Raw genomic sequence first — 20,784 nt, 5'->3', positions numbered from 1 at the left:
ATGCGTGGGGATCCATTGAAAGATGGCGGGGAGATTTTTGTCTTTAGAGCCTGGACGCCTGAGCACAGAGACGAAAATAAGAACATAAGAACATTAGAAATAGGAGCAGGAGTAGGCCATCTGGCCCCTCGAGCCTCTTCCGCCATTCAACAAGATCATGGCTGATCTTCTATACCATCCCCATTTCCCTTGATGCCTTTAATATCTAGAAATCTATCGATCTCTGTTTTGAATGTACTCAATGACTGAGACTCCACAGCCCACTGAGGTAGAGAAGTCCAAAGATTCACCATCCTCTGAGTGAAGAAATTTCTCCACATCTCAGTCCTAAATGGCCTACCTCTTATTCTGAGACTGTGACCCCTGTTTCTAGACTCCCCAGCCAGGGAAACATCCTCCCTGCACCTACCCTGTCGAGCCCTGTAAGAATTTTGTACGTTTCAGTGAGATCACCTCTCATTCTTCTAAACTCTAGAGATTACAGGCCGAGTCTACTCAATCTCTCCTCATACGACAATCCCGCCATCCCAGGAATCAGTCTGATGAACCTTTGTTGCACTCCCTCTATGGCAGGTATATCTTTTCTCAGGTAAGGAGACCAAAATTGTACACAATACTCCAGGTGCGGTCTCACCAAGGCCCTATATAATTGCAAACAATTTTACAACACCAAGTTATAGTCCAACAAATTTATTTTAAATTTCACAAGCTTTCGGAGGCTTCCTCCTTCCTCAGGTGAATCTCCACAACATTCACCTGAGGAAGGAGGAAGCCTCCGAAAGCTTGTGAAATTTAAAATAAATTTGTTGGACTATAACTTGGTGTTGTAAAATTGTTTACAACTATATAATTGCAGTAAGACATCTTTACTCCTGTACTCAAATCCTCTTGTAATAAAGGCCAACATAACATTTGCCTTCCTAATTGCTTGCTGCACCTACATGTTAGCTTTCAGTGACTCATGTACAAGGACATCCAGGTCCCTTTGAACATCAACATTTCCCAATCTCTCACCATTTAAAAAATACTCTGCATTTCAGTTTTTCCTACCAAAGTGGATAACTTCACATTTTTCCACATTATATTCCATCTGCCATATTCTTGCCCACTCACTTAGCCTGTCTATATCCCCTGGAAATCTCTTTGCATCCTCCTCACAACTCACATTCCCACCTAGTTTTATGTCATCAGCAAACTTGGAAATATTACATTTGGTTCCCTCATCCAAATCATTGATATAGATTGTGAATAGCTGGGGTCCAAGCACTGATCCCTGCGGTACCCCACTAGTCACAATCTGCCAACCTGACAAAGGCCCGTTTATTCCTACCCTCTGTTTTCTGTCTGTTAACCAATTCTCAATCCATGCCAGTATATTACCCCAATTCCACGTGCTCTAACTTTGTTCACCAACCTCCTGTGTGGGACCTTATCGAAAGCCTTCTGAAAATCCAAATTCACCACATCCACTGGTTCCCCTTATCTATTCTACTAGTTACATCCTCAAAGAACTCCAATAGGTTTGTCAAACATCATTTCCCTTTCATAAATCCATGTTGACTCTGCCAAATCCTATTATTATTTTCTAAGTGTCCTGTTATCACATCCTTTATAATGGATTCTAGCATTTTCCCTATTACTGATGTCAGGCTAACAGGTCTGTAGTTCCCTGTTTTCTCTCTCCCTCCTTTCTTAAATAGTGGGGTTACATTTGCCACCCTCCAATCTGCAGGGACCGTTCCAGAATCTATAGAATTTTGGAAGAAAATCTGGTAGGGAGGATCCCACACCCTATACAGGAACCCTTCTGGATTTTTCCTCCATTTATTTTAATGGAAGGAAAATTCGGCAGGATCTGTTACCACCAGGTCCCCGCCGCCAGGTTTTCTGCTCTGCACGTCGCCCAGGCGATGTTTAACGCCCAGGCAAGGACTTAGCATAGCAAACAACATCAGGTTGCTTACCAGTTCCGCTGCATCCAATGTTGTTTTGGAACACTGCGTGCTCCAAGCTCTATAGAGTTCCTGAGCTCCGAGTCCTCTCGACCCACTTTAGACCTTGTCGGAGACCCAGACCGGTTCAAAGTCTTTGGGGGTATGTCTTGACTTTGTGCGATAGTGTAAAACGGATGATAGTGAATCGGCAGCTCGTTTCATATCTCTCCCGATTGAAATCAACGGAAATAAAATTTGGAAGAGATGTAAAACGGGCTGCCGATTCACTATCTCCCGTTTTAAACTATTGCACAAAGTCAAAGTTATCCCCTTTCAGTGCAAACTCCACTCCTGAATCCTTGAAAAGTTTCTGCTGTAACCTGAATTAACACCTGCTACCCCAAGGCTGGGTTGTACTCTCATGCAGTGCTTTTCCTCTAACCTACCTTGACTGCTATATGAAAGCTGACTGAAGAGAAGTAAAAAAAACACTTGTAATACTGTAAGTGCGTAACGTGGCAGGGTGCAGGCCGTGTGCTAGTTGCTGCAGCACACGCAATAATGCACATAGCGCATACGTAATGTCCTGAGTCACACACGCTAATACCCTGCATGCAAACACAATATCCTGAGTGCCTACAGAATTCTCCCAAGCACATGCACATTACCTCAAGGGCTTACACAATCCCCACCACATGCCCCAATTCCCCTGAGCACATGCATTGCATACATGTTGCCTCCATGTTGCATGCATATATACAGTACTTGCTCATGTGCAGTATTTGTTCATGTTTTTGGTTTAGTGACCAGTCAGCATCACCCCATTATAAGTGAATTAATCTCAATCTGAACCTAAAACTATGTCAATAAAGCCGCTGCTAAAGGTTGTCTAGTTATAGACTCATTTAATTTAATGACGTATCAGGACGTGTGATGCATTCTGCACATTTCTCCTGTTCTACTTTATCATTTGCAACATGAAACAATCACTGAAGATCACTGCTGTGAAACTTAAACAAATGAATGCATCCATGAAAACCGTAAATGATATTTGGTACTCGAAAGGTTACTATTAAAGCTTGTTAGAGGGTGTAGTAAATTACTCTGCTATAATCCGACTCTCGCACTTACAGCATTGATCCCACTAAGCTGCTGACCCATGTTAATTACGGCGACGGTGATCAGCTGCCATCGAGTCGAGCGATCTGTGAAAACTTCCCATGTTCGCCTTGACTGCTGCACTTGTATTATCGCACGCTCCTTCTCTAGGTCTTCCAATTCACTTAAGTAGGAGTTAGCACCATTGAATCTCCTGAGAGCTGGGAGAGAAAAAGTCTCAGTTTTCATTTTTCAAACAGACTTGATATAATAGGTTAAACGTGCAGGGTGACTCTCTAAAGTTGGCCATGCACTCAGTTCTCTAAAAGGAAATTTCAGGTATTTATTCACAACAGGTGATCTGATTGTCAGACACACTCCAACCAGGCAGTGTTAGACTTCATTAATAAAGAAAGAACTTGCATTTATCTAGCACCTTTCATGACCTCAGAAAGTCCCATAGCACTTTACAGCCAATTATGTACTTTTGAAGTGTAGTCACTGTTGTAATGTAGGAAATGCGACAGCCAATTTGCAATCTGCAAGGTCCCACAAATAGCAATGAGGTAATGATCAGATCATCTGTTTTTAGTGATGTTGGTTGAGGGATGAATGTTGGCCAGTACACCGGGAGAACTCCCCTACTCTTCTTCAAATACGTCCGCCTGAGAGGGCAGACACGGCCTCAGTTTAACATTTCATTTGAAAGACAGCACCTCAGACAGTGCAGCACAGTAATGAGTGGGGCTCCATGGTGCTGAGTGAGGCTGAATTGTATAGATTGAGTTTAAACTGTGTTGATTGGTGTAGGGCTGTGTCAAGTGCTGTTGGGCTGTTCTAAAGGAGGTTAGACTGTAACCAATGGAGTGGTATTGTACTTAAGGAGGTTAGACTGTATCCACGGAGTGGTGCTGTACTGAAGGAGGTTAGACTGTATCCATGGAGTGGTGCTGTACTGAAGGAGGTTAGACTGTATCCACGGAGTGGTGCTGTACTGAAGGAGGTTAGACTGTATCCATAGAGTGCTACTGTAGTGAAGGAGGTTAGACTGTATCCATGGAGTGCTACTGTAGTGAAGGAGGTTAGACTGTATTCATGGAGTGGTACTGTACAGATGGAGGTTAGACTGTATCCATGGAGTGGTACTGTAGTGAAGGAGGTTAGACTGTATCCATGGAGTGCTACTGTAGTGAAGGAGGTTAGACTGTATCCATAGAGTGCTACTGTAGTGAAGGAGGTTAGACTGTATCCATGGAGTGCTACTGTAGTGAAGGAGGTTAGACTGTATCCATGGAGTGCTACTGTAGTGAAGGAGGTTAGACTGTATCCATGGAGTGCTACTGTAGTGAAGGAGGTTAGACTGTATCCATGGAGTGCTACTGTAGTGAAGGAGGTTAGACTGTATCCATAGAGTGCTACTGTAGTGAAGGAGGTTAGACTGTATCCATAGAGTGCTACTGTAGTGAAGGAGGTTAGACTGTATCCATGGAGTGCTACTGTAGTGAAGGAGGTTAGACTGTATCCATGGAGTGCTACTGTACTGAAGGAGGTTAGACTGTATCCATAGAGTGCTACTGTAGTGAAGGAGGTTAGACTGTATCCATGGAGTGGTACTGTAGTGAAGGAGGTTAGACTGTTTCCATGGAGTGCTACTGTAGTGAAGGAGGTTAGACTGTATCCATGGAGTGGTACTGTAGTGAAGGAGGTTAGACTGTTTCCATGGAGTGCTACTGTAGTGAAGGAGGTTAGACTGTATCCATGGAGTGCTACTGTAGTGAAGGAGGTTAGACTGTATCCATGGAGTGCTACTGTAGTGAAGGAGGTTAGACTGTATTCATGGAGTGCTACTGTAGTGAAGGAGGTTAGACTGTATTCATGGAGTGCTACTGTACTGAAGGAGGTTAGACTGTATCCATGGAGTGCTACTGTAGTGAAGGAGGTTAGACTGTATTCATGGAGTGCTACTGTACTGAAGGAGGTTAGACTGTATCCATGGAGTGCTACTGTAGTGAAGGAGGTTAGACTGTATTCATGGAGTGCTACTGTAGTGAAGGAGGTTAGACTGTATCCATAGAGTGCTACTGTAGTGAAGGAGGTTAGACTGTATCCATGGAGTGCTACTGTAGTGAAGGAGGTTAGACTGTATCCATGGAGTGCTACTGTAGTGAAGGAGGTTAGACTGTATCCATGGAGTGCTACTGTAGTGAAGGAGGTTAGACTGTATTCATGGAGTGCTACTGTACTGAAGGAGGTTAGACTGTATCCATGGAGTGCTACTGTAGTGAAGGAGGTTAGACTGTATCCATGGAGTGGTACTGTAGTGAAGGAGGTTAGACTGTATCCATGGAGTGCTACTGTAGTGAAGGAGGTTAGACTGTATTCATGGAGTGGTACTGTAGTGAAGGAGGTTAGACTGTATCCATGGAGTGGTACTGTAGTGAAGGAGGTTAGACTGTATTCATGGAGTGGTACTGTAGTGAAGGAGGTTAGACTGTATTCATGGAGTGCTACTGTAGTGAAGGAGGTTAGACTGTATCCATGGAGTGGTACTGTAGTGAAGGAGGTTAGACTGTATTCATGGAGTGGTACTGTAGTGAAGGAGGTTAGACTGTATTCATGGAGTGCTACTGTAGTGAAGGAGGTTAGACTGTATTCATGGAGTGGTACTGTAGTGAAGGAGGTTAGACTGTATTCATGGAGTGCTACTGTAGTGAAGGAGGTTAGACTGTATCCATGGAGTGCTACTGTACTGAAGGAGGTTAGACTGTATCCATGGAGTGCTACTGTACAGATGGAGGTTAGACTGTATTCATGGAGTGGTACTGTACAGATGGAGGTTAGACTGTATTCATGGAGTGGTACTGTACAGATGGAGGTTAGACTGTATTCATGGAGTGGTACTGTACAGATGGAGGTTAGACTGTATCCATGGAGTGCTACTGTACTGAAGGAGGTTAGACTGTATCCATGGAGTGCTACTGTACTGATGGAGGTTAGACTGTATCCATAGAGTGGTACTGTAGTGAAGGAGGTTAGACTGTATCCATGGAGTGCTACTGTACAGATGGAGGTTAGACTGTATTCATGGAGTGGTACTGTACAGATGGAGGTTAGACTGTATTCATGGAGTGGTACTGTACAGATGGAGGTTAGACTGTATTCATGGAGTGGTACTGTACAGATGGAGGTTAGACTGTATCCATGGAGTGCTACTGTACTGAAGGAGGTTAGACTGTATCCATGGAGTGCTACTGTACTGATGGAGGTTAGACTGTATCCATAGAGTGGTGCTGTACTGAAGGAGGTTAGACTGTATCCATGGAGTGCTACTGTACAGATGGAGGTTAGACTGTATCCATGGAGTGCTACTGTACAGATGGAGGTTAGACTGTATCCATGGAGTGGTACTGTAGTGAAGGAGGTTAGACTGTATCCATAGAGTGCTACTGTAGTGAAGGAGGTTAGACTGTATCCATGGAGTGCTACTGTAGTGAAGGAGGTTAGACTGTATCCATAGAGTGCTACTGTAGTGAAGGAGGTTAGACTGTATCCATGGAGTGGTACTGTAGTGAAGGAGGTTAGACTGTATCCATGGAGTGGTACTGTAGTGAAGGAGGTTAGACTGTATCCATAGAGTGCTACTGTAGTGAAGGAGGTTAGACTGTATCCATGGAGTGCTACTGTAGTGAAGGAGGTTAGACTGTATTCATGGAGTGCTACTGTACTGAAGGAGGTTAGACTGTATCCGTGGAGTGCTACTGTAGTGAAGGAGGTTAGACTATATTCATGGAGTGCTACTGTAGTGAAGGAGGTTAGACTGTATTCATGGAGTGCTACTGTACTGAAGGAGGTGAGACTGTATCCATGGAGTGCTACTGTAGTGAAGGAGGTTAGACTGTATTCATGGAGTGCTACTGTACTGAAGGAGGTTAGACTGTATCCATGGAGTGCTACTGTAGTGAAGGAGGTTAGACTGTATCCATGGAGTGGTACTGTAGTGAAGGAGGTTAGACTGTATCCATAGAGTGCTACTGTAGTGAAGGAGGTTAGACTGTATCCATGGAGTGCTACTGTAGTGAAGGAGGTTAGACTGTATTCATGGAGTGCTACTGTAGTGAAGGAGGTTAGACTGTATTCATGGAGTGCTACTGTAGTGAAGGAGGTTAGACTGTATCCATGGAGTGCTACTGTAGTGAAGGAGGTTAGACTGTATCCATGGAGTGCTACTGTAGTGAAGGAGGTTAGACTGTATTCATGGAGTGCTACTGTAGTGAAGGAGGTTAGACTGTATCCATGGAGTGCTACTGTAGTGAAGGAGGTTAGACTGTATTCATGGAGTGCTACTGTAGTGAAGGAGGTTAGACTGTATCCATGGAGTGCTACTGTAGTGAAGGAGGTTAGACTGTATTCATGGAGTGCTACTGTAGTGAAGGAGGTTAGACTGTATTCATGGAGTGCTACTGTAGTGAAGGAGGTTAGACTGTATTCATGGAGTGCTACTGTAGTGAAGGAGGTTAGACTGTATTCATGGAGTGCTACTGTAGTGAAGGAGGTTAGACTGTATTCATGGAGTGCTACTGTAGTGAAGGAGGTTAGACTGTATCCATGGAGTGCTACTGTAGTGAAGGAGGTTAGACTGTTTCCATGGAGTGCTACTGTACTGAAGGAGGTTAGACTGTATCCATGGAGTGCTACTGTAGTGAAGGAGGTTAGACTGTATTCATGGAGTGCTACTGTAGTGAAGGAGGTTAGACTGTATCCATGGAGTGCTACTGTAGTGAAGGAGGTTAGACTGTATCCATGGAGTGCTACTGTAGTGAAGGAGGTTAGACTGTATTCATGGAGTGCTACTGTAGTGAAGGAGGTTAGACTGTATCCATGGAGTGCTACTGTAGTGAAGGAGGTTAGACTGTATCCATGGAGTGGTACTGTAGTGAAGGAGGTTAGACTGTATCCATGGAGTGCTACTGTAGTGAAGGAGGTTAGACTGTATCCATAGAGTGCTACTGTAGTGAAGGAGGTTAGACTGTATCCATGGAGTGGTGCTGTACTGAAGGAGGTTAGACTGTATCCATGGAGTGGTACTGTAGTGAAGGAGGTTAGACTGTATCCATAGAGTGCTACTGTAGTGAAGGAGGTTAGACTGTATCCATAGAGTGCTACTGTAGTGAAGGAGGTTAGACTGTTTCCATGGAGTGCTACTGTAGTGAAGGAGGTTAGACTGTATCCATGGAGTGCTACTGTAGTGAAGGAGGTTAGACTGTATCCATGGAGTGGTACTGTAGTGAAGGAGGTTAGACTGTATCCATGGAGTGGTACTGTAGTGAAGGAGGTTAGACTGTATCCATAGAGTGCTACTGTAGTGAAGGAGGTTAGACTGTATCCATGGAGTGCTACTGTAGTGAAGGAGGTTAGACTGTATTCATGGAGTGCTACTGTACTGAAGGAGGTTAGACTGTATCCATGGAGTGCTACTGTAGTGAAGGAGGTTAGACTGTATTCATGGAGTGCTACTGTAGTGAAGGAGGTTAGACTGTATTCATGGAGTGCTACTGTACTGAAGGAGGTTAGACTGTATCCATGGAGTGCTACTGTAGTGAAGGAGGTTAGACTGTATTCATGGAGTGCTACTGTAGTGAAGGAGGTTAGACTGTATCCATGGAGTGCTACTGTAGTGAAGGAGGTTAGACTGTATCCATGGAGTGCTACTGTAGTGAAGGAGGTTAGACTGTATCCATGGAGTGCTACTGTAGTGAAGGAGGTTAGACTGTATTCATGGAGTGCTACTGTACTGAAGGAGGTTAGACTGTATCCATGGAGTGCTACTGTAGTGAAGGAGGTTAGACTGTATCCATGGAGTGGTACTGTAGTGAAGGAGGTTAGACTGTATCCATGGAGTGCTACTGTAGTGAAGGAGGTTAGACTGTATTCATGGAGTGGTACTGTAGTGAAGGAGGTTAGACTGTATCCATGTAGTGGTACTGTAGTGAAGGAGGTTAGACTGTATTCATGGAGTGGTACTGTAGTGAAGGAGGTTAGACTGTATTCATGGAGTGCTACTGTAGTGAAGGAGGTTAGACTGTATCCATGGAGTGGTACTGTAGTGAAGGAGGTTAGACTGTATTCATGGAGTGGTACTGTAGTGAAGGAGGTTAGACTGTATTCATGGAGTGCTACTGTAGTGAAGGAGGTTAGACTGTATTCATGGAGTGGTACTGTAGTGAAGGAGGTTAGACTGTATTCATGGAGTGCTACTGTAGTGAAGGAGGTTAGACTGTATCCATGGAGTGGTACTGTACAGATGGAGGTTAGACTGTATTCATGGAGTGGTACTGTACAGATGGAGGTTAGACTGTATCCATGGAGTGGTACTGTAGTGAAGGAGGTTAGACTGTATCCATGGAGTGCTACTGTACAGATGGAGGTTAGACTGTATTCATGGAGTGGTACTGTGCAGATGGAGGTTAGACTGTATTCATGGAGTGGTACTGTACAGATGGAGGTTAGACTGTATTCATGGATTGGTACTGTACAGATGGAGGTTAGACTGTATCCATGGAGTGCTACTGTACTGAAGGAGGTTAGACTGTATCCATGGAGTGCTACTGTACTGATGGAGGTTAGACTGTATCCATAGAGTGGTACTGTAGTGAAGGAGGTTAGACTGTATCCATGGAGTGCTACTGTACAGATGGAGGTTAGACTGTATTCATGGAGTGGTACTGTACAGATGGAGGTTAGACTGTATTCATGGAGTGGTACTGTACAGATGGAGGTTAGACTGTATTCATGGAGTGGTACTGTACAGATGGAGGTTAGACTGTATCCATGGAGTGCTACTGTACTGAAGGAGGTTAGACTGTATCCATGGAGTGCTACTGTACTGATGGAGGTTAGACTGTATCCATAGAGTGGTGCTGTACTGAAGGAGGTTAGACTGTATCCATGGAGTGCTACTGTACAGATGGAGGTTAGACTGTATCCATGGAGTGCTACTGTACAGATGGAGGTTAGACTGTATCCATGGAGTGGTACTGTAGTGAAGGAGGTTAGACTGTATCCATAGAGTGCTACTGTAGTGAAGGAGGTTAGACTGTATCCATGGAGTGCTACTGTAGTGAAGGAGGTTAGACTGTATCCATAGAGTGCTACTGTAGTGAAGGAGGTTAGACTGTATCCATGGAGTGGTACTGTAGTGAAGGAGGTTAGACTGTATCCATGGAGTGGTACTGTAGTGAAGGAGGTTAGACTGTATCCATAGAGTGCTACTGTAGTGAAGGAGGTTAGACTGTATCCATGGAGTGCTACTGTAGTGAAGGAGGTTAGACTGTATTCATGGAGTGCTACTGTAGTGAAGGAGGTTAGACTATATTCATGGAGTGCTACTGTAGTGAAGGAGGTTAGACTGTATTCATGGAGTGCTACTGTAGTGAAGGAGGTTAGACTGTATCCATAGAGTGCTACTGTAGTGAAGGAGGTTAGACTGTATCCATGGAGTGCTACTGTAGTGAAGGAGGTTAGACTGTATCCATGGAGTGCTACTGTAGTGAAGGAGGTTAGACTATATTCATGGAGTGCTACTGTAGTGAAGGAGGTTAGACTGTATTCATGGAGTGCTACTGTACTGAAGGAGGTGAGACTGTATCCATGGAGTGCTACTGTAGTGAAGGAGGTTAGACTGTATTCATGGAGTGCTACTGTACTGAAGGAGGTTAGACTGTATCCATGGAGTGCTACTGTACTGAAGGAGGTTAGACTGTATCCATGGAGTGGTACTGTAGTGAAGGAGGTTAGACTGTATCCATAGAGTGCTACTGTAGTGAAGGAGGTTAGACTGTATCCATGGAGTGCTACTGTAGTGAAGGAGGTTAGACTGTATTCATGGAGTGCTACTGTATTGAAGGAGGTTAGACTGTATTCATGGAGTGCTACTGTAGTGAAGGAGGTTAGACTGTATCCATGGAGTGCTACTGTAGTGAAGGAGGTTAGACTGTATCCATGGAGTGCTACTGTAGTGAAGGAGGTTAGACTGTTTCCATGGAGTGCTACTGTACTGAAGGAGGTTAGACTGTATCCATGGAGTGCTACTGTAGTGAAGGAGGTTAGACTGTATTCATGGAGTGCTACTGTAGTGAAGGAGGTTAGACTGTATCCATGGAGTGCTACTGTAGTGAAGGAGGTTAGACTGTATCCATGGAGTGCTACTGTAGTGAAGGAGGTTAGACTGTATTCATGGAGTGCTACTGTAGTGAAGGAGGTTAGACTGTATCCATGGAGTGCTACTGTAGTGAAGGAGGTTAGACTGTATCCATGGAGTGGTACTGTAGTGAAGGAGGTTAGACTGTATCCATGGAGTGCTACTGTAGTGAAGGAGGTTAGACTGTATCCATAGAGTGCTACTGTAGTGAAGGAGGTTAGACTGTATCCATGGAGTGGTGCTGTACTGAAGGAGGTTAGACTGTATCCATGGAGTGGTACTGTAGTGAAGGAGGTTAGACTGTATCCATAGAGTGCTACTGTAGTGAAGGAGGTTAGACTGTATCCATAGAGTGCTACTGTAGTGAAGGAGGTTAGACTGTTTCCATGGAGTGCTACTGTAGTGAAGGAGGTTAGACTGTATCCATGGAGTGCTACTGTAGTGAAGGAGGTTAGACTGTATCCATGGAGTGGTACTGTAGTGAAGGAGGTTAGACTGTATCCATGGAGTGGTACTGTAGTGAAGGAGGTTAGACTGTATCCATAGAGTGCTACTGTAGTGAAGGAGGTTAGACTGTATCCATGGAGTGCTACTGTAGTGAAGGAGGTTAGACTGTATTCATGGAGTGCTACTGTACTGAAGGAGGTTAGACTGTATCCATGGAGTGCTACTGTAGTGAAGGAGGTTAGACTGTATTCATGGAGTGCTACTGTAGTGAAGGAGGTTAGACTGTATTCATGGAGTGCTACTGTACTGAAGGAGGTTAGACTGTATCCATGGAGTGCTACTGTAGTGAAGGAGGTTAGACTGTATTCATGGAGTGCTACTGTACTGAAGGAGGTTAGACTGTATCCATGGAGTGCTACTGTAGTGAAGGAGGTTAGACTGTTTCCATGGAGTGCTACTGTACTGAAGGAGGTTAGACTGTATCCATGGAGTGCTACTGTAGTGAAGGAGGTTAGACTGTATCCATGGAGTGGTACTGTAGTGAAGGAGGTTAGACTGTATCCATGGAGTGCTACTGTAGTGAAGGAGGTTAGACTGTATCCATGGAGTGCTACTGTAGTGAAGGAGGTTAGACTGTATCCATGGAGTGCTACTGTAGTGAAGGAGGTTAGACTGTATTCATGGAGTGGTACTGTAGTGAAGGAGGTTAGACTGTATCCATGGAGTGGTACTGTAGTGAAGGAGGTTAGACTGTATTCATGGAGTGGTACTGTAGTGAAGGAGGTTAGACTGTATTCATGGAGTGCTACTGTAGTGAAGGAGGTTAGACTGTATTCATGGAGTGGTACTGTAGTGAAGGAGGTTAGACTGTATTCATGGAGTGCTACTGTAGTGAAGGAGGTTAGACTGTATCCATGGAGTGGTACTGTACAGATGGAGGTGAGACTGTATTCATGGAGTGGTACTGTACAGATGGAGGTTAGACTGTATCCATGGAGTGGTACTGTAGTGAAGGAGGTTAGACTGTATCCATGGAGTGCTACTGTACAGATGGAGGTTAGACTGTATTCATGGAGTGGTACTGTACAGATGGAGGTTAGACTGTATTCATGGAGTGGTACTGTACAGATGGAGGTTAGACTGTATTCATGGAGTGCCACTGTACTGAAGGAGGTTAGACTGTATCCATGGAGTGCTACTGTACTGATGGAGGTTAGACTGTATCCATGGAGTGCTACTGTACAGATGGAGGTTAGACTGTATCCATGGAGTGCTACTGTACAGATGGAGGTTAGACTGTATTCATGGAGTGGTACTGTACAGATGGAGGTTAGACTGTATTCATGGAGTGGTACTGTACAGATGGAGGTTAGACTGTATCCATGGAGTGGTACTGTAGTGAAGGAGGTTAGACTGTATCCATGGAGTGCTACTGTAGTGAAGGAGGTTAGACTGTATCCATGGAGTGCTACTGTACTGAAGGAGGTTAGACTGTATCCATGGAGTGCTACTGTACTGATGGAGGTTAGACTGTATCCATGGAGTGCTACTGTACAGATGGAGGTTAGACTGTATCCATGGAGTGCTACTGTACAGATGGAGGTTAGACTGTATCCATGGAGTGCTACTGTAGTGAAGGAGGTGAGACTGTATCCATGGAGTGCTACTGTACTGAAGGAGGTTAGACTGTATCCATGGAGTGCTACTGTACTGATGGAGGTTAGACTGTATCCATGGAGTGCTACTGTACAGATGGAGGTTAGACTGTATCCATGGAGTGCTACTGTACAGATGGAGGTTAGACTGTATCCATGGAGTGCTACTGTACTGAAGGAGGTTAGACTGTATCCATGGAGTGCTACTGTAGTGAAGGAGGTTAGACTGTATCCATGGAGTGCTACTGTACAGATGGAGGTTAGACTGTATCCATGGAGTGCTACTGTAGTGAAGGAGGTTAGACTGTATCCATGGAGTGCTACTGTACTGATGGAGGTTAGACTGTATGCATGGAGTGCTACTGTACAGATGGAGGTTAGACTGTATCCATGGAGTGCTACTGTAGTGAAGGAGGTTAGACTGTATCCATGGAGTGCTACTGTAGTGAAGGAGGTTAGACTGTATCCATGGAGTGCTACTGTACAGATGGAGGTTAGACTGTATCCATGGAGTGCTACTGTACAGATGGAGGTTAGACTGTATCCATGGAGTGCTACTGTACAGATGGAGGTTAGACTGTATCCATGGAGTGCTACTGTAGTGAAGGAGGTTAGACTGTATCCATGGAGTGCTACTGTACAGATGGAGGTTAGACTGTATCCATGGAGTGCTACTGTACAGATGGAGGTTAGACTGTATCCATGGAGTGCTACTGTAGTGAAGGAGGTTAGACTGTATCCATGGAGTGCTACTGTAGTGAAGGAGGTTAGACTGTATCCATGGAGTGCTACTGTACTGAAGGAGGTTAGACTGTATCCATGGAGTGCTACTGTAGTGAAGGAGGTTAGACTGTATCCATGGAGTGCTACTGTAGTGAAGGAGGTTAGACTGTATCCATAGAGTGCTACTGTAGTGAAGGAGGTTAGACTGTATCCATAGAGTGCTACTGTAGTGAAGGAGGTTAGACTGTATCCATAGAGTGCTACTGTAGTGAAGGAGGTTAGACTGTATCCATGGAGTGCTACTGTAGTGAAGGAGGTTAGACTGTATCCATAGAGTGCTACTGTAGTGAAGGAGGTTAGACTGTATCCATGGAGTGGTACTGTACTGAAGGAGGTTAGACTGTTTCCATGGAGTGCTACTGTAGTGAAGGAGGTTAGACTGTATTCATGGAGTGCTACTGTAGTGAAGGAGGTTAGACTGTATCCATAGAGTGCTACTGTAGTGAAGGAGGTTAGACTGTATTCATGGAGTGCTACTGTAGTGAAGGAGGTTAGACTGTATTCATGGAGTGCTACTGTAGTGAAGGAGGTTAGACTGTATTCATGGAGTGCTACTGTAGTGAAGGAGGTTAGACTGTTTCCATGGAGTGCTACTGTAGTGAAGGAGGTTAGACTGTATCCATAGAGTGCTACTGTACTGAAGGAGGTTAGACTGTATCCATGGAGTGCTACTGTAGTGAAGGAGGTTAGACTGTATCCATGGAGTGCTACTGTAGTGAAGGAGGTTAGACTGTATCCATAGAGTGCTACTGTAGTGAAGGAGGTTAGACTGTATCCATGGAGTGCTACTGTAGTGAAGGAGGTTAGACTGTATCCATGGAGTGCTACTGTACTGAAGGAGGTTAGACTGTATCCATGGAGTGCTACTGTAGTGAAGGAGGTTAGACTGTATCCATGGAGTGCTACTGTAGTGAAGGAGGTTAGACTGTATCCATGGAGTGCTACTGTACTGAAGGAGGTTAGACTGTATCCATGGAGTGGTACTGTACTGAAGGAGGTTAGACTGTATCCATGGAGTGGTACTGTACTGAAGGAGGTTAGACTGTATCCATAGAGTGCTACTGTAGTGAAGGAGGTTAGACTGTATCCATAGAGTGCTACTGTAGTGAAGGAGGTTAGACTGTATCCATGGAGTGCTACTGTAGTGAAGGAGGTTAGACTGTATCCATAGAGTGCTACTGTAGTGAAGGAGGTTAGACTGTATTCATGGAGTGGTACTGTAGTGAAGGAGGTTAGACTGTATCCATGGAGTGCTACTGTAGTGAAGGAGGTTAGACTGTATCCATGGAGTGCTACTGTAGTGAAGGAGGTTAGACTGTATCCATGGAGTGGTACTGTACTGAAGGAGGTTAGACTGTATCCATGGAGTGCTACTGTAGTGAAGGAGGTTAGACTGTATTCATGGAGTGCTACTGTACTGAAGGAGGTTAAACTGTATCCATGGAGTGCTACTGTAGTGAAGGAGGTTAGACTGTATCCATAGAGTGCTACTGTAGTGAAGGAGGTTAGACTGTATCCATGGAGTGCTACTGTAGTGAAGGAGGTTAGACTGTATCCATGGAGTGCTACTGTAGTGAAGGAGGTTAGACTGTATCCATAGAGTGCTACTGTAGTGAAGGAGGTTAGACTGTATCCATGGAGTGCTACTGTAGTGAAGGAGGTTAGACTGTATCCATGGAGTGCTACTGTACTGAAGGAGGTTAGACTGTATCCATGGAGTGCTACTGTAGTGAAGGAGGTTAGACTGTATCCATAGAGTGCTACTGTACAGATGGAGGTTAGACTGTATTCATGGAGTGCTACTGTAGTGAAGGAGGTTAGACTGTATCCATGGAGTGCTACTGTACAGATGGAGGTTAGACTGTATTCATGGAGTGCTACTGTAGTGAAGGAGGTTAGACTGTATCCATGGAGTGCTACTGTAGTGAAGGAGGTTAGACTGTATCCATGGAGTGGTACTGTAGTGAAGGAGGTTAGACTGTTTCCATGGAGTGCTACTGTACTGAAGGAGGTTAGACTGTATCCATGGAGTGGTACTGTACTGAAGGAGGTTAGACTGTATCCATGGAGTGGTACTGTACTGAAGGAGGTTAGACTGTATCCATGGAGTGGTGCTGTACTGAAGGAGGTTAGACTGTATCCATGGAGTGCTACTGTACTGATGGAGGTTAGACTGTATCCATGGAGTGCTACTGTAGTGAAGGAGGTTAGACTGTATCCATGGAGTGCTACTGTAGTGAAGGAGGTTAGACTGTATCCATGGAGTGCTACTGTAGTGAAGGAGGTTAGACTGTATCCATGGAGTGCTACTGTACAGATGGAGGTTAGACTGTATCCATGGAGTGGTACTGTACTGAAGGAGGTTAGACTGTATCCATGGAGTGGTACTGTAGTGAAGGAGGTTAGACTGTTTCCATGGAGTGCTACTGTAGTGAAGGAGGTTAGACTGTATCCATGGAGTGCTACTGTAGTGAAGGAGGTTAGACTGTATCCATGGAGTGCTACTGTACAGATGGAGGTTAGACTGTATCCATGGAGTGGTACTGTACTGAAGGAGGTTAGACTGTATCCATGGAGTGCTACTGTAGTGAAGGAGGTTAGACTGTTTCCATGGAGTGCTACTGTACTGAAGGAGGTTAGACTGTATCCATGGAGTGGTACTGTAGTGAAGGAGGTTAGACTGTATCCGTGGAGTGGTACTGTAGTGAAGGAGGTTAGACTGTATCCATGGAGTGCTACTGTACTGATGGAGGTTAGACTGTATCCATGGAGTGCTACTGTACTGATGGAGGTTAGACTGTATCCATGGAGTGCTACTGTACTGATGGAGGTTAGACTGTATCCATGGAGTGGTACTGTACTGAAGGAGGTTAGACTGTATCCATGGAGTGCTACTGTACAGATGGAGGTTAGACTGTATCCATGGAGTGGTACTGTAGTGAAGGAGGTTAGACTGTATCCATGGAGTGCTACTGTAGTGAAGGAGGTTAGACTGTATCCATGGAGTGCTACTGTAGTGAAGGAGGTTAGACTGTTTCCATGGAGTGGTACTGTACTGAAGGAGGTTAGACTGTATTCATGGAGTGGTACTGTACTGAAGGAGGTTAGACTGTATCCATGGAGTGGTACTGTACAGATGGAGGTTAAACTGTGTTGAGTGGAGGAGGTTAGAATATATCCAGTGGGAGCTGTACTGCACTGAAGGAGGTCAGACTGTGTTCATTGGAGTTGTACTGTACTGAAGAAGATTAGTTAACAACAACTTGCATTTATATAGCACCTTTAATGTAGTAAAATGTCCCAAGGTGCTCCACAGGCTGTGTTGATTGGAGTGGTACTTTACTGAAGGAGGTTAGACTGTGTCGAGTGGAGTTGGATTGTTCTGAAGGAGGTTAGACTGTATCAAGTAGGAGCTGTACTGTACCAGAGGAAGTTAAACTATGTTGAGTGGAGTGGAATTGTACTAAGTGACGTTGTATTGTGTATAGTAGGGTTAGACTATGATGTTAAAAACTGGTCCAAACTTTCAAAGAATTGTTCAAATAAGAGCAATACTTACCACGGAGGGCTTTCATTTCCTCTCCTTTGTCGATAAAGAGGTACCTGGGACTCTCGGGGAACCATGGCAACAGTAGAAGCTGGAGTATAGCCGGAATGCAGCTGCTGGATAGCAGGATATGCCAGTACTCCTCCTTCCCCAGCAATTCCCTACAAGCAGCAGGGCAACAACCAAAAAATGCATTGTTATAGTACAAGAGCATCATCCACTAGTGTAAAATTATTAAGTGATTATATTTGTTTCATATTTGAAGATGTTTAAGCAGGGTGCCTCAGAAAGGCTTAATAGCATCCATTAAAGTTTTGTGTTTTTACACTAGATTTTATTCAGGTTCAACATCACTGGCAAACCCCACAAGCGGACCTTGATTCCCCTAGGAACTGGAGTGTGTCCATATCTAGCCAATATCTAGGAGGGTTAAACATAGAGGTCTTGCCACTCTACTCAGCTTACTGGAATGTGTCACCATGTGATTCTCCTTGCCTTCAGTAGGCTAATTTAATATACATTATTAGACTGAGACTCAGATTACAAACCAACAGGCAATTTATTTAACATAGAACAGCTAAATGAACAATATTCAGTGCAAAATGGCATATGTGGCAGTAACCACAAAGTAGACTATTCTCCTAAATAAGTTAAAACAATAAAGGCAATTTTCCCTGGGCTATCTCTAAACATGCGCTCACAGTTGCTCACTTCTTACATGGCAAAATCTTACCACTGAATCACTGACATAGCACAGTCTCTCTACTGGCTTCAGACTGATTGGTGATTTGGGGGCTTACAGTCATAACTAAACCATACTGGAAACTTCTGGTCACAGAGCTGACCATAATAGGCCTACAGCCATCCTTGACCCTACCCCCTTCTCACAGGTCTGAGACACAGCTGTCAATTAAAACTATTACTTGGGCTGGCTTGGTTCTTTGATTTATGCCAGATAACCTGAATTCAATAGCCTATGAAAACATATCAGAATAAACATTAACTAACACCTTTAATTGCTTAGATTGGCCACCATTCATGTACAATGGACAACACTATACAATATGACTAGAGCTGCCATGGGTCAGTAGATTTGAAATGAATAGCTTGGACTATTTAAATAATTAACATTTTGTTTGACAGAGACCAAAACACATAAGTATGTTATTTGAATTAGGCCTGCCAGGCTGAAATGCATATTCTTTTATTTTGTAGAAATGTCACACTGAAACCAGTATGAACCTTTTGGGTGCTGTAATTGGTAAACTAACCACAAACATGCTTCATTTTTGTCACAGGGTCCAATACCCTTTTTGTGATCTGATTTTGCATTATTTGGGACTTAATTTTGATTTTTTTTTAGTTCATGTACAGTAATGGCCATCTTTACATGCTGTGCTTCATACCAGGTTGAGTAGATTAATATTAACATGCAATTGTAGAGGCAATCAGTAGGCAATTCTAAAAATGCTCCTGACTCACCAGATAAATAGGCACGTGTGCATTAGAAATAACACACTGTTATTGGGGATGGTGTGAGGGTACATCAGGACGTCCTTCACGGGTGTGAAGTGTACCTCAAAAAATAACTGGAGGGTGCAGCAGGCATGTGAGGCAATTGCCTGGAGGGTTGATGCCTGTTATTTTTAAAACTACTCGACACACGTGGAGGGATGCACACAAGAAGGTTTCTGATTTGAAGAAGAGTGATAAAGTAAGTGCCACGCTTTTGGTTTTTATGGTACTGGCCACTCCCGTAAGCGGACCATGCATCTCTTATGATCTGGAGTGTACCCTTTTCCCACCCAATATCTAGGTAAACGATAGTGAGACTCAGGGAAGACAAAAGAGAACCCTTACTCAGTACATCAGCTACTAGAAGGTATCACATGCTGTTACGTTATCGACCTTTCTTCGAAAAGCGGATTGAATATTTAATCGGACAGAGGCTAAGGCTCTAAACCAACTGATTTTTTTTTAATAAAACATGTAGATGAACAGTTACATTATAAAACAGTGAATCATACACTTCACTATCCTCCTCAATATATAAAATAATAAAGGTGTCTCTCATTTTCTCTTTATTCATAGATGTTAAACAGAAACTCACTTCTTATTCTGAAACATGTCAGAGTTTCAACATAATCGAGTTTCTCTGCTGATTGGCACAAACCTAAAACAGAATATTTTTGCTGACTGGAAAACTGAAAACTGATTTTTTTTCAGGCATAAAGTCAGCCCAAATATATAATTCAACCTCCTTTGAAGCAAAAAGCAATAGATAACTGCATCTTTCAGAGTTACATTAGATCAACGGCCATTCACAGGTTATCAATTACTTTGAATGTTTATCCACCCAAATGTAATTGCCACTTTCAGTGAGATATAGAGACATTCTGTAGTCTATTTGTAACCAAAGTGTCAAGCTGAGCAAATTGAAAGAACAACAGCTAAGCAGCAAGGTATTACCAAGACCCCCTTAGGGACATCACATCTGAAGTGTCCCTTTCGCATGCCAGATTGTAATGTAAATTGCCTCCATCTTGCAGAAAATTGCTAGCCATGACTGATCTTAACCCTGTGACCAGTTTTAACCACTCCCTTGCTGTTTCCAGCAAAATATAAGTTAAAAATTCAACACAGACAAAAATCCACTTGCGTCAGCCATGTTTACCTGAGTAAGTTCACTGAAGAGTGTTGTTAAGGAAAATTTACTTGATGGAAGCAGAGTATGTAAGAGAGGTAATGAGGACATTTGAAAAGGATTACATTGGACTATAAAGCAGACAAAAATTACAGGTGAGACTCCTTTCACACTCACTGCTTCAACCCTCATACTATTGTGCTCAGTGACTCCTCTCTCACACGACTGGGCTCAGTGACTCATCCATCAGACTGGGCTCAGTTGCTCCTCTCTCAGGCTGTTGGGTTCAGTTCTCCTCCCTCAGGCTGTTGGGTTCAGTCGCTCCTCCCTGTTGGGTTCAGTGATTGATCTTATGGTATATGTTGTGTAATATGTTGTATAATGGGCACAGTATACGTTATATGCGATACTGCAGGAATAGGGTCAATTAATAATTGTGAATAAACCACTCAGGGTTCTATAGGGGGGAACTCATGAAT

General features: G+C 43.9%; 1 protein-coding gene across 1 annotated transcript in view; it reads right to left on the bottom strand.

Annotated features, from left to right (window-relative positions):
* slc2a11b (solute carrier family 2 member 11b) overlaps positions 1-20,784 on the bottom strand; it is a 93,558-nt gene that overhangs the window by 33,556 nt on the left and 39,218 nt on the right. The window contains exons 6-7 of the mRNA XM_068005627.1: positions 17,674-17,822; positions 3,066-3,253 (exon numbers count right to left, since the gene is read on the bottom strand). Coding sequence (XP_067861728.1) covers positions 3,066-3,253; positions 17,674-17,822 — 337 coding nt within the window. The remainder of the gene's footprint in view (positions 1-3,065; positions 3,254-17,673; positions 17,823-20,784) is intronic.

This window comes from Heptranchias perlo, chromosome 25, assembly GCF_035084215.1.
Source record: "Heptranchias perlo isolate sHepPer1 chromosome 25, sHepPer1.hap1, whole genome shotgun sequence".
NCBI lineage: Eukaryota > Metazoa > Chordata > Chondrichthyes > Hexanchiformes > Hexanchidae > Heptranchias > Heptranchias perlo.
This window is presented reverse-complemented; position numbering and strand designations above follow the sequence as displayed.